Source organism: Dromiciops gliroides, chromosome 2 (assembly GCF_019393635.1).
Source record: "Dromiciops gliroides isolate mDroGli1 chromosome 2, mDroGli1.pri, whole genome shotgun sequence".
In the NCBI taxonomy this organism is placed as follows: domain Eukaryota; kingdom Metazoa; phylum Chordata; class Mammalia; order Microbiotheria; family Microbiotheriidae; genus Dromiciops; species Dromiciops gliroides.
In genome coordinates, this window is record NC_057862.1 from 537,533,446 (window position 1) to 537,546,937 (window position 13,492).

General features: G+C 37.6%; 1 protein-coding gene across 1 annotated transcript in view; it reads left to right on the top strand.

Moving 5' to 3' along the window:
- PSD3 (pleckstrin and Sec7 domain containing 3) overlaps window positions 1-13,492 on the top strand; it is a 538,748-nt gene that overhangs the window by 241,472 nt on the left and 283,784 nt on the right. The window contains 1 exon segment of the mRNA XM_043989192.1: window positions 777-835. Within this exon segment, the coding sequence (XP_043845127.1) occupies window positions 777-835 (59 nt within the window).

Genomic DNA, 13,492 nt, shown 5'->3' on the forward strand with positions numbered 1-13,492 from the left:
CAAATTTGGTAAACCTTAGAAGACACCCACAGGTTTGAAAACTGAATCTGTTCTTTCAGTCCTGATAAGAAGATAAACTTTTCATCTCTATTGCTTTAACAGGAGAAGTGGTTTAGTGGACTTAAGAGTGAAGGGCAGGGGCAGCTAGGTGGCGCAGTGGATAGAGCACTGGCTCTGGATTCAGGAGGACCTGAGTTCAAATCCAGCCTCAGACACTTGACACTTACTAGCTAGTGACCCTGGGCAAGTCACTTAACCCCAATTGCCTTATCAAAAAAAAAAAAAAAAGAGTGAAGGGCATTAAGTCTTGGTTTTCTCTAATATTTGCTATTGTTCAATTTTTTTTTCCTATGTCAATAAAATGGAAAGAATTGGGAGAGAAAAAAGAATACCCAGTGAGAGAAATGGGCTTACATTCATTTCAGTCTTTGGTATTTCTTTTTTTTTTTTTTTTTAGCGAGGCAATTGGGGTTAAGTGACTTGCCCAGGGTCACACAGCTAGTAAGTGTTAAGCATCTGAGGTTGGATTTGAACTCCTGAATCCAGAGCCGGTGCTCTATCCACTACGCCACCCAGCTGCCCCTTTGGTATTTCTTAATATGAGAATGCGTTAGTGATTTCACATTATCTAAGTTCTATCTGAGAAAATGAATGGGGTTCTTTGCTTAGTAGCTTACACTAAGAAGTTGTCATCTAATGCTTTCCATGCTAAATAAGCACCTCTGTCACCGTAGTCCATCTAGGCTGATTGTTTGTATTCCTGTCTGTTTCTTCAGATGGTGTCCATTGCCTCACCTGTGCCATCATGCTCCTTAACACTGATCTACATGGCCACGTAAGTACAGGGTCGGCAGAGAGAGAGAGAGAGAGAGGGTGTGTGTGTGTGTGTGTGTGTGTAGTATCTGTACATGCCATAAGAAAAAGTATATTTTAAATACTTTTCCATGATATTGCTACATTTTTTATAAAGGGAAAAGCATGATTTTGGTATGACTGGCCTGTGTAATTCTGAGTGTGATGTAGAAATATATTCTGAAAGCAACACAGAGGAAAAGAACAATAACAATAAAATATGAATATTTAATATCTTTATTTGAATTGGAGGAAAGTCGACATAACTATAATTACAAATATCTTTTAATTTTGTAATAATTATTTTTTGGTTTCTACCAGACTACATAGTTTTCTTTTTGGGGTACAGCTTATATTTAGGGGTAAGCTACTTTGAAATCGTTATTTCATGCCACTTAGCTCCATGAATGCAAAGCCCTAGAGATAAGCTTGTGACATTTTGCTTTGTATATCAGAACTGGAAGGAGGGGGCATAATGTGTTTTTTTTTGGTTTTGCTGTTCTTCTTATTAATTTTTTCCATAATTTGTCCATGATTGTTATTTCCTTTTTGGAGGGGGCAGGGGAGAGAGGACTCCTGAAGTACTTACTTTCTTTGCAAATACAGATCAGTGGCTATATTTATTAGTCTTAAAAGAGTTTCCTGGGACAGTTAGCATGACTTGCTCTTGGTCAGGAAAGCAGTATATGTTAGAAGTGGGATTTGAACTAAATTCTTGGCTCTAAGGCCAATTTTCTAGCACTCCTCCATGCTTCCTCTCCCTCCCTCCCCCCAACTTTACAAAACCAAAAGGAAAATTTTAATATAAAATTCATTCCCTATCGTCATTTTCCACTAGATGGCAGAAACTGAGCATTTTTTTTCCTTTGCCATTTCTTACTGGGATAGTAACGGACAGTTAAATCTGAGAATGTTGACTGTATCATTATTAAATCTTTACTTTCAAATGAATGATTTGTATTAGCTGAGGTGAGAAGATCTATGAATTTCATCCTGGTTTGCATTTTTTTTTTTTTTTACTCTCTCACCTCAACTGGCTTTCACTAGTTAAATTTCAAATTACTTGTGTTAGATGAGGGATACATGGAATTTAGAATTAGAGAAGCCTGGTAAAGTAAAAAAATGTATCAATATTTGAACTGATTTTAAGAAATTATATAATATGGGATATGGGAGAATACATGTGTGTACACAAGATGCATTATACAGTCAATTTTTTATATAAAAATATATAATATATGTGCACATATAAAATTGTGTGTATAATTAACATGTATTATGTGTGTATATGTGTGTGTGTGTGTGTGTGTGTATGAACTTACATATAGGAATAGGATGTCCCTATACCTTTGTGTATATATGCATACATGTATACATAAAGTTTTAACAGATTGAAACTACATTAAGACTTTGGGGACATCCTGTATATATGCATGTCTGTGTACATGTATATATATATATATAAAGTATCCCCAATGTCTTAATGCAGTTCACATACACACTGTATGTAAACTATACAAAGTGTGTATGCACACCTATGTATATATGTGCAAAATGATTTCTACATACATATTTATTTTAGGCACTATTTAATGTATCAGAGGTAATTTCAGTATGACTAAAGAATTTATTTCCTCCGTTAATGTTTGTTATGCTGGAATTTGGAATTTGACCTGTAGTTGAAAATAATTAGAATCAGTATAGTACTGGTTAGTTAATCTAATCCAGTAGTTTTCATGTGCTATTGTGACCCAAAAGGCCAACAAACTGCTGGGCACACAAGACAAACGGATGTTTTTTGATTGTATAAAAACATGGTGCTGCCTCTTAAGGTATAAGAGAGCTGCAGAACCTCCAGAGAAAGATCACACAAATTATTAAGAGGAAGAAAAGAAGGACGAATAAAACAACCAGCCACTAAGAACCCCTCCCTCAAAACCACCTCCCCCTACCTTCCCCTCCATGTCCAGGGAAATGAATCATGGGGATATGGGGGAGCGAGTGATGATCAGCCACTAGAGGGAGCACTCTGCTAATATGGTGGGTCATAAACATTGGGAATGATTTTTACTCTGAGGTGGTTTAGACTGGCAATATAAATTTTTAGAAAGGAGTTATGGATGGATGATAGGTTTATGATACGTCATTAAGGGAAAGTAGGAATATTGGTGGGTTTCATTTCTAACCTTTTGCAATATTGAGAACATGATGACCATCTCAAAATCTGCCCCGAGAAACCATGATCAGAAGCCTAGGTTGTCTAGGATATAAGCTTTTGTTTAGTCTACTATTCATTATTTAGGAATCTTTTTTCCCCCTGGTTTCTGGGTTTTCCAGGCAGACAGACTATGTTGCTGCTTTTGCGCAGCTAAGTTAAAATAGCTTGGAAGGGACTGCCAAAATAATTTGTTATCATGGATAGTTACTGGCTTAGGAGAGAAAGGTTTAAGGCAGTTAAATTCTCCAAATTGTAATCTCTGGGATCACCTTATAAATTATTTTGTTTTACCATAGACTTAGAAATTTTAAAAATATATATATTTTATTTTCCCCCAATTACATGGAAAAACAATTTTTAACATTCGTTGTTTTTTAAAGTTTTGAGTTCCAAATTCTACCCTTCCTGCCACCTTCCCTGACCCTTCCTTAGACTTAGCAATTTAAAAGAAAATGGATAGTAATACTTAGAGGACTCTTTGTTTTGACATTTGCTTAAAACCGTTAATATGATGCATGCTTCTTAAGAGTTTAGAGTGTATTGTAGATACTATAACAACTAACCATATTGAAATGTATTTTTCTTATTCTTCTTCTCTGGATCCATCTCTCTTTTGATTTTTATGAATTTTCCTTCTAGGTGGTAAGTTTTTTTGTCTTTAATTCTGGATGTCATTTCTCCTGCATTTATCATGATTGCCTGATTTCCAGTTAGAGTGACATGCTCTGACTTAATGAGCATGACCACCTTGTGAAGTCAAGTCAGAAGGATGACAAGAGTGAATTGTTTCTGCCTGTTCCTCCATTCACTCTCTCGTTTCACTGCATATTTCTCCTCCTCCTTACCTCCTTGATGCATTGCCATGACCCTCTCTTAGACAGTAAATTACTAAACCATTGTCCTTATCTTCCTCACCATAATATCATAGAAGCATTTTAAATAGCATGACCTTTCCAAAAAGTGCTGACAGAGGGTTTTCTTAAAATATTACTATGAATAAGGAAGCCTGGGAAGAGTACTTTCCTTTGCCTGCTATTTGCAGAGATTTTATGTGGATTTCTGTCACTAGTAGGAATGATTTTATGAGAATACTAGGTCTGCAGGCATTTATAGACTATGTATGGGTTCTGTATTGATACATTAGAACCCTTCAATAACAAGACTAACCAACAACTTCATGTACTGGTACGTGATCATGCATGCATTTGAATATATATATATATATATGCATTTTGAAGTCAAATCATCTCCAATAGAATATTATGGATATTTAGAATAAAAGTTGGCTACAGCATGTCTAGGTAGCAAGTCAAAAGTTGACTATGGTCCTTGACCTTATATATAAAGGCTTCCGTTGTACTTTAAGAAACTGTCATTTATACATTTATATCCCTGAATAAAAAAAAAATAATGATGTGGGCTCTATTCCAAGCTCTGTCTTTTAATTTATGTGTGACCATGGATAGCTTAATATCTCTTTGCTTCAGTTTCCCAACTATAAAATGAAGGTGTTATAAATAAGTTTACTTAGACTAGTGATTTGAAAAGTGAAACCTATGACTGTGAAAGAAAACTGAATATTCCTATGGTGTCGAAATGGAAAAGTGTAGGGATGGATATTATTCCATCTTTGTATTTAAAGTTAAACTTCACTAATCAGAAAGTCAGTCTCATTTATATCATATTTTTGATGAAATGTAGTCATATAACTTTCAATTGTGTATATAACTTTAATTAAGATATCAAAGCATTTTAGAGGTCCCTCAGGATTTGCTGAGCAGGAGTTGTTGTTTGCATCTGTGCTCCAAATATTTGCATCTAAACAGTGCCTGAAAATAATTTATCATAATATATTTAATCTGAGCCAAAAGAAATTCCCTTAAGAATTTTAGCAAGATGGTAGGGAGCATTTTTCTTCCAATATCATTTATTTCTTTTTATTTTTTTTCCCCAGAGTTAGTGCACAGGTAAATTTGAGCCTGTCCAAACCACTACAAATTTTATACTAAGGGAGGATAAAGTGATATGGTTTTACTGTATGTAATCAGGTTTGGGAGTCTTGCCAACTATCACACAATGTGTTTGAGATAGAGCTGTGATTAGAGCACAGGTTTCTTGACTTCCACTGAGTACTTTTCCCATTCAACCATGATGCTAGAAGGAAACATTTATGAAAAAGATGGTAAAATATGTATAAAATAACTTGGAAAGTCAAGATGGGTGACATAAATGCTTCTGGTGGGAAAATGCACTATTTAAAAAATTTCTTCAGTGTTTGGCGCTGGAATACTTAGGTGGGTAGATGTCATGTAATGCTATATTACAACGATCATGCAACATTTACCATTATTTATCTCTACCTTTCACCCCTTCCACTCTGTCTCCAATATATAGTTTTCCAATGTCTGATTTGTGGCTTTGGGTCCTTGGTAGAGATGATCTATGTCAAAAGATGCTTCTGTCTTCCCCTTTCTTCCTGATAAAGCTCTGGTGGCTTACGGGCTTGCTGTTTATTAATTACTGTGTCTAGTTTGGAATACAGTATTAACTCAGAGGTTAATAAGTTGATAAGAATTATAACAACCATTTTAGTACAGGCATACTCCCTGTAACCATTGTATTAGCCAATGCAATTTTATAATAATTTAATAAACAGATCATTGTTCATCCCTACCTTAATGGTACAGAACTTTTTTTTTTTTTAAATACTAGTTTGGCTTTCATAAAACTGGCCAAGCCTTGCCTATGAATTCCTACCCAAGTTGGTTACAGTTCTGCTTGACTCTGCTGAGTCCTACACCAGGGCCTGCCTTGATTCCCTCTTTGTCTTAACCCTCAGTAACTCTGTTTTGTTTAGTCTTTCCTCAAGCACCTGTCTAGACCGTAGGCTTAATGACCCACATAAATCAAGAAGGCATAGTGGTTCTAGTCTAGGCAATGCTGGCATGTTAGTGTTGAGATGGAAGAGAAGCATTCATCCTAAGACTGATGGAAGCAGGCTGCAGGAGATACTTGGCGTCTTTGAATGCCCTTTATCTTGCTTCTTGATCTGGTATTGACCTCCCAGCCTTAATGGCTACTTAGACATTTTATTTAAAAAATGGTAATAATACTGAACTACCTACCTCACAAGATGGTTGTGAAAAAAGCATTTTGTAAAGTTTCAAGCTCTGTGTAAGTGGACATTGATACTATTATTCCTAGAAGGTCATGCCTCCTAATTACTAGAAGGTAATAAGGAGTTGTAATTTCCAGAAGTCATCCCCTTTACAAGAATCTGAACTCTGATGTGTAGGGAGAAACTGCGTATAGTAGAAGAACATGGGATTGGGCAGCAAATGACCAGAGGATAACTCCTTAGCTCTGCAAGTAATCAACTCTGTGACCTTGTGCAAAGCATTAGCCATTTCCAGATCTTAATTTTCTCATGTGTAAAATGAGGTTGTTAGAAGAAATGATTTCTCAGGTGTCTTGCAGCTCTATAATTCTGTAATCCTATGATCTGTGTACAGATTTAATGATTAGATTGATACTATTATAGGTTTTGCTTTTAAAGTAGGGAAAAATTACTTATGCTCACACCCCTCAAGAAGTAAATGAAAAGAAAAATCTTTGAATACTTAACTCACCCCCTCATTACAGCAGACTCCAAGAGACTATGAAAATTATGTTTCTATACGGAAATTTTCATTCTGTTGAGTATCACTTAAAATAATTGAGCCATTAAAAAGCAGTTTGGAGGTATTTTTATTTAATTGATAATTTGTTGTTAAAAAAAAAAAGTAAGGTGATTTTGACTTGTAACAATAAGTAAAACCTCTAGATGGGGCAGCTAGGTGGCGCAGTGGATAGAGCACCGGCCCTGGAGTCAGGAGTACCTGGGTTCAAATCCGGCCTCAGACACTTGACACTTACTAGCTGTGTGACCCCTGGGCAAGCCACTTGACCCCAAATGCCTCACTTAAAAAACAAAACAAAACAAAACAAAACCCTCTAGATGCCCCTCAGTTACTTCCCTTGTAAACTTGTGTGACCTTCACTAGGACAGTTCTTGGAGTCAGAAGACCTGGGTTTAAATCCTGGAGTGGGGAGCTTAGGCCAAGGATTAGTCCCTGAGTGACCTATAAGACACAGATAAGAATTTTGGTGGCAGATTTATGAGTACAGTGGTGTGGGGAATTCTGGGTGTGGAAATTCCAGCAGTTGAGATGGCCAACTCTGTAACCTATGGCTTGAGGGAGTTGTTTAGGGCAAAGAGAGATTGTCGGTCCATAACCATTTATTAAGCACTTACTGTGTGCTAGGCATTATGCTAAGTGCTGGGGGTGGGGCAGTAGGAAGAAAGGTCAAAGAAAATCCTTGCCCTCCAAGTACTTACATTTTAATGATTAAATTAAATTTAATGATTTAATTTAATTTAATTGTACATTTAATTTAGTGATTAAATAAGTGTCTTACACATAATCTCATAGCTAATATATGTCGGAGACAGAAACTGAACCCCGGTTTCCTGCCTCTCTAGGTATTGTGAAATTTCTGAACAAGGTTAGCATACTTTAATGCCCAGCAGAGGGAAACCAAAGGAAGGAGTGGATGGTTTTTTGTAAATAAGGAACAAAGAACCATGAAATGGGCCTCTATTTGAGTAGGAAAAGAAACATGATGTAGCAGACATGAGTTTATAACTTTCTTTTAAAAAATTTTTAGACTGTAATAGCAATGAAATATATTTAAAGGACCTGTGATCTCATCAGTTTTACTTTCAGGAATGCATATCTCAACTTATCCCTGCTGCCCCTCCTGTGTGTGACACTCTTCCAAGGACCTCCCAAAAGTTCACCACTAGTTGGGGGTCTGCCCAACATGCTGGAGGACTTCTTGGCTTTCTCAGCCCAGTACTTGGCACCTTGATTTACTGACTGATTTGGCCCTCTCCATTATAAATGGGAGCTCCATTCAGCCCCTTTCCCATATTTTGGCTTCTTTGCAGTAGAAGCAGTTAGAGCTTCCACCCTGCCTCTGCCCATCCCTCTCCCAATTCCCCTCTAGCAGTTTGACTCTGGTTCATAATTAATTGGGATTTAGGAAAGTGTACTTCTGCAAAAAAAAAAAAAGGGTGTTCATCCTTCACAATTAGACTTTCATCCTGATCGATTTGAACATGTGCCAAAGATTCAGCTGCCAACTAGTCCTCTACTGAAAGGAGCTGTGCAGCTGAGGGTAGTCTAACACCATTATAGACTGAGAGAGGAAGAAAAAAGTAGAGGCTCTTTCCTTCTTCCTATAAACCTGATCTTAGCAATGATCAGTCATTGAAATGATTATGCCATAGGTGGGTTTGTTTTTCAACACATATATACCTTAGAGGAGAATTAGAATGGTCATGGGTGAGATATACTGTTGTATTTTAAGTATCCTAGGTTTAATGTAACCCGCTTTTCCCTGGAGATGATGGGAGCCCTTTGGGTTCTGGAAAGGATATTTGCACAACTGAAGGAAAATGGATTAGATTATTAGTGATGGCTTCTAACTAGGTTAATTGTGGGATAAGAGCAAAGACATTTCACAACCCTTCTTTATCTTAATCTGTTGATATTTATCCTGATAGGGTTGGGTGATGGGTGGGTGGATAAGAACATTTAGAAACTGTTCTTTTGCTAACTCTTCCATCTCTGTTATGAATTTGGAAGGATCCATAAATTTCTTAGCCCCCCCTGCTAATAGTACAAATTCTAGAGACAGCTAGTTGGTCCCGTGGATGGAGCACTGGGCTTGGAGTCAGGAAAGCCTGAGTTCAAATTTGTCTTTAGATGCTTACTAGATGTGTCACCCTTGGAACAGTTACTTGATTTCTGCCTCAGTTTCCTCCTTTGTAAAGTGGGAGTTAATAAATTTAATAAGTGGTAATAAAATCAGATATTTCTAAAGTTCTCTGCAAACCTTAAGGTGCTCTATAAATGCTAGCTGCTATTGTTGTTATTATTGTTATTAAATGTGTAGGCCTGCCTTCTGCTCCAATGGGATTCTTATCTTTGGTTTCCCATAAAGTCTCCATAAAGAATCCATACAATGTTTTCGAGGCTTTCTCATATTCTTTTCCTATCTCAAAAGATATAAGGTATCAGCCTCCCATCATTCTCTTGTTCAGGGCTGGAAACCCTCCAACTCTGCCTCATATATATTCTCAATAAGGTCCATGATCATTTGTTCTGAAGATAAGATACTGCAAAATGGGAAACCAATGTTTAGTGTACACATTTTTTTGTTTGTTTGTTTGAAATGGTGAATTTATCCCACTCTGTCTGTAGCTTTTCACCTCCTTTTTTTGCATGGACCCTTTGCATAGATTTTAGCATCTCCCCTGCATAGTCCTACTCAAAACCACTCACTCAGTGTTTTTAGGTCATGTCTCCTTCAGTTGAAGGGAAAGCCTAGCTATCACAGTAATTAACCCTACAGTGTGAATTAATCTCATGAGTTATGTTTCCAGGAATAACTGCATTTTTTTTTTTTTAGTGAGGCAATTGGGGTTAAGTGACTTGCCCAGGGTCACACAGCTAGTTAAGTATTAAGTGTCTGAGGCCGGATTTGAACTCAGGTACTCCTGACTCCAGAGCCAGTGCTCTATCCACTGCGCCACCTAGCTGCCCCATAACTGCATTTTAAAAGAGGGAAAATTTAGGAGAAAGGTTTAAACATCAATCCTGAATTTCAGACACTCAGCTGGGTGGAGGGATATTTGGGGGGATAGTAAGGGAGGGGTTCTAAATATTCCTCAGATCTTGCACAACTATGGGTAAGTGAGAGGGCCTACAAGCTCTTAAATCTGTGATGCTGTGTTAATGGAAACACATATAAAGGCAGTGAATCAGTAATTATCCCCCCTCCCCTCCTTTTCTTTGCTTAACTCTTCTCTCTTGCAAAGGAAAGAGATAGATCAGCTATCTTCTGGAATTGTAAGAAACAAGTGATCATTTTTTCTCCATTTTAAATTAAATAAGTTTAAAATAATTAAATATTTCCCCTCTCCTGATTGATTGCTCCCCCTTTTAGATGGGAGGAAAAAAAATCTAACTCTTGTTACAAGTCAGCATAGTCAAGCAAAACAAATTCCCATATTGGCCTTGCCCCCAGATGTGTTATTCTGTGTATTTAGTCCATCATCTTTCTGTCGGGGGTGGGTAGTTACATTCTTTATCATCAGTCTGAAAGATTAATTATTTAAGCTAGCATTGGTAGCAAGTCCAAGAGTGTTCTGTTAAAGTAGGCCCGACTGGTTTTCCTTCTCATACTACACACACACACACACACACACACATATTCTCATTTGTCAAGGACAGTGAATTAATCATTGGCTATAACCAGGAATTCAGATGAGCAAAGGTGCAAATAAAAAGTATTGGAATAATATTTCTGGAAATATCAGTTCTTCAGACTTTCAAAGAGAAAATCTGAAAGTATAAGGGCAGTGTCGTGATTTATCCTATCTATGCAAATGCAAACCTCACACATCCACAGAGTGATCATTCTGACCTTCTAGTTTAGGCCCAACTTCTCACCTCCTTGATTACTGCTTCCCAGTAATACATGCTTCACAGTATGGTTGGTCTCTCTCCTTCTAATTTGGGAGCTCCCACCGAGGCTGCTCCTAGTATTAATACAGCTTGGCTCTGAAACTTACCATTTTAGAGAGATACCCAGGATGCTGAGGAGTGATTTGGTCTTGTGACTGAGGCCAGCTTTCTGTCCATGTTAAGTTGCCTCTTATGGATTCTTTGTTTACTCTAAATGTTATGGGGTATTTGGTATTCATATTAAGATATGCAAACGGTAATGGCAATGCTCATTTATGCCACTGTTTACAATTGATGAAGTACTTTCCTCACCTAGGGGATCAACAAACATTTATTAAGTGCCTACTATGTGCTAGGCTCTGTGTTAATCATTGGGGATACAAAGAAAGGTAAAAGATGATTCTCATTCTCAAGGAGCTCCCAGTCTCATGTTGGGGGTGGGGGTGCAAACAACTGTGTATAGAAAAGATAGATACAGGACAAATTGCAGAGAATTCCAGAGGGAAGGCACTGAGGTTCAAGAGGACTGGGAAAGGCTTCTTCCAGAAGGTGGGACTATAGCTAACACTTGAAAAAAGCCAGGCATGCATGCTGTGAGGCAGAGAGGAGGAGGGAGAGAGTTCCAGTAAAGATAGGTAGGTGATGGATTTCAGCAGAGGTCTGGTCTCCTTGTGAATGTCCCTCCAGTTATACAGATAGCAGTCAGTCTTATGAGAGTGTTGCCCATATCCTCCCAGTTATTCTCTGTAGAGGATCTACTCGTGGTTGAGGCTATATTCTAGGGCTTTTGATAGTCTGTGGTTGCTCTAACAGCACTTAGACTGTACAACTGGTCTTTGATGCGATGGAGCTGTGCAATGACCCACTTTCTTTTTTGATTATACTTTTTCTGGATGATCCCTCTTCTCCTTTTTGTATTCTATTTATATTCCACTTTCTATTTCTATTTTATATTATATATGTGTTATAGATATTATATATGTATATATATATGTCATTGTTTATAATATACCAGAGTCAACGGAACCCTGTCAGAGGATCATAGATTTTTAGAGCCCAAAGGGATCACAGAGTCCATTGAATTGAGTTTTCTCACTTTAGAGATGAGGAAACTGAGGCTCACTTTGCCACGGTCACACAGGCAGTAAATAGCACATTGATATTTGTACCCAGGCCCTCTTGCCACTGCCACAGAAAATGTCCTACTCAGAGTCCTAATTAATCATGGCCAAACCATCAAACATTCATATACTGCTTTGAATTATGCAAAGTATCTTACATGCATTTTCATTTGAGCCCCTTGCTAGTCCTGTGAAGTAGCTACTACAAGCCTGATTTCCATTTTACAGGTAAAGAAACTAAGATTCATAGGGGGTTTTGTTGTTATCGTTCAGTCATTTCAGTAGTATCACATGCTTTGTTTTTGTTGTTGTTGTTGTTGTTGTTTTGGTTTTTTGCGGGGCAATGGGGGTTAAGTGACTTGCCCAGGGTCACACAGCTAGTAAGTGTCAAGTATCTGAGGCCAGATTTGAACTCAGGTCCTCCTGAATCCAAGGCCAGTGCTTTATCCACTGTGCCACCTAGCTGCCCCCTTATCACATGCTTTGTTGACCCCATTTGGGGGTTTTCTTGGCAAATATACTGGAGTGGCTTGCCATTTCCTTCTTCAGTTCATTTTACAGATGAGGAAATTGAGGCAAGCAGTGTTAAGTGACTTGACCAGGGTCACATAACCAAGACGTGTTTAAGGCTAGATTTGAACTCACAAAGATGAGTTGTCCTGACTCAAGGCTTTGCACTCTATCCCCTGTTTCATGTAGAGGTTAAGTAATACATATTAAATACTGGGTTTGATCCATTCCCATAATTAAGAAGAGTCAGAAGTATAATCTGAACTCTGGTCTTTCTGACATCAGGTCAAATACTCTGCCCATTATGTTGAATTCTTTCAAAATGGAAATGGGATTTCCTTTGGATGCTGAAGTCCTCTGGATATTTCTCTTAGTTAATGATGTTTAACAATTGCATCAGGTCCCAGAATTCTGCAGTATGCTTAGGGAGATCTATGACCACTCAAAAGAGATGATCATAAATACATTAATACCAATAGGAAAAACCAAATGGATAAAGAATGCCTTATTGTCCAAATATAAAACGTAGCTAGGTAGCTGAATTTGAGAACATTAATATTAGATGGGATAGAGAATAAATCACTGGATTTAGAGTTAAGAAGATCCAAGTTCAAACCCGCCTTTAAAAACTAGCTCTGTGACCCTAGGCAAGTCATTTAACCTTTGTCTACCTTTGTCTCTTCTATAAAATTAGGATGATGATAACAACTACTTCCTAGGGTATTTGTGAGGATCAAATAAGTTAATTTATGCAAAGTGCCTTACAAATTGTGAAGCACTATATGAATGTTATTATTACTACTACTACTACTAATAATAATCAGGGGCAGTGAGTTAGACTCAGAAATTAACTGAAGAAATAAAGTAGACCATATATATATATTTTTTAAACAAGAGAGCCAGGGCAATGGCTAGTCGTTTATTGGAGAGAAGAAAACATTTCAGTACAACTCAAGTAAACCAATCTAAGGGCTTAGGGGCTCAGCTGGTGGGGTACCAGCCTGTAGTGAGTTCCACAATTAGGGCAATGCTGTGTCTTGATTTTGTGAAGCCATAAGCTGATGACTTCACTGTTTTCTTCATAGATATATCCCACTATTCACTTGTTAGTGATGGAAGGGACCAAGTTGGGTTCCTCTTTAGTCCCTGGAGCTGCTTTGGGGGCTAGTATATTGTATGGATCCAAATCATTGCTTGCCCCCATCATCATCATCATC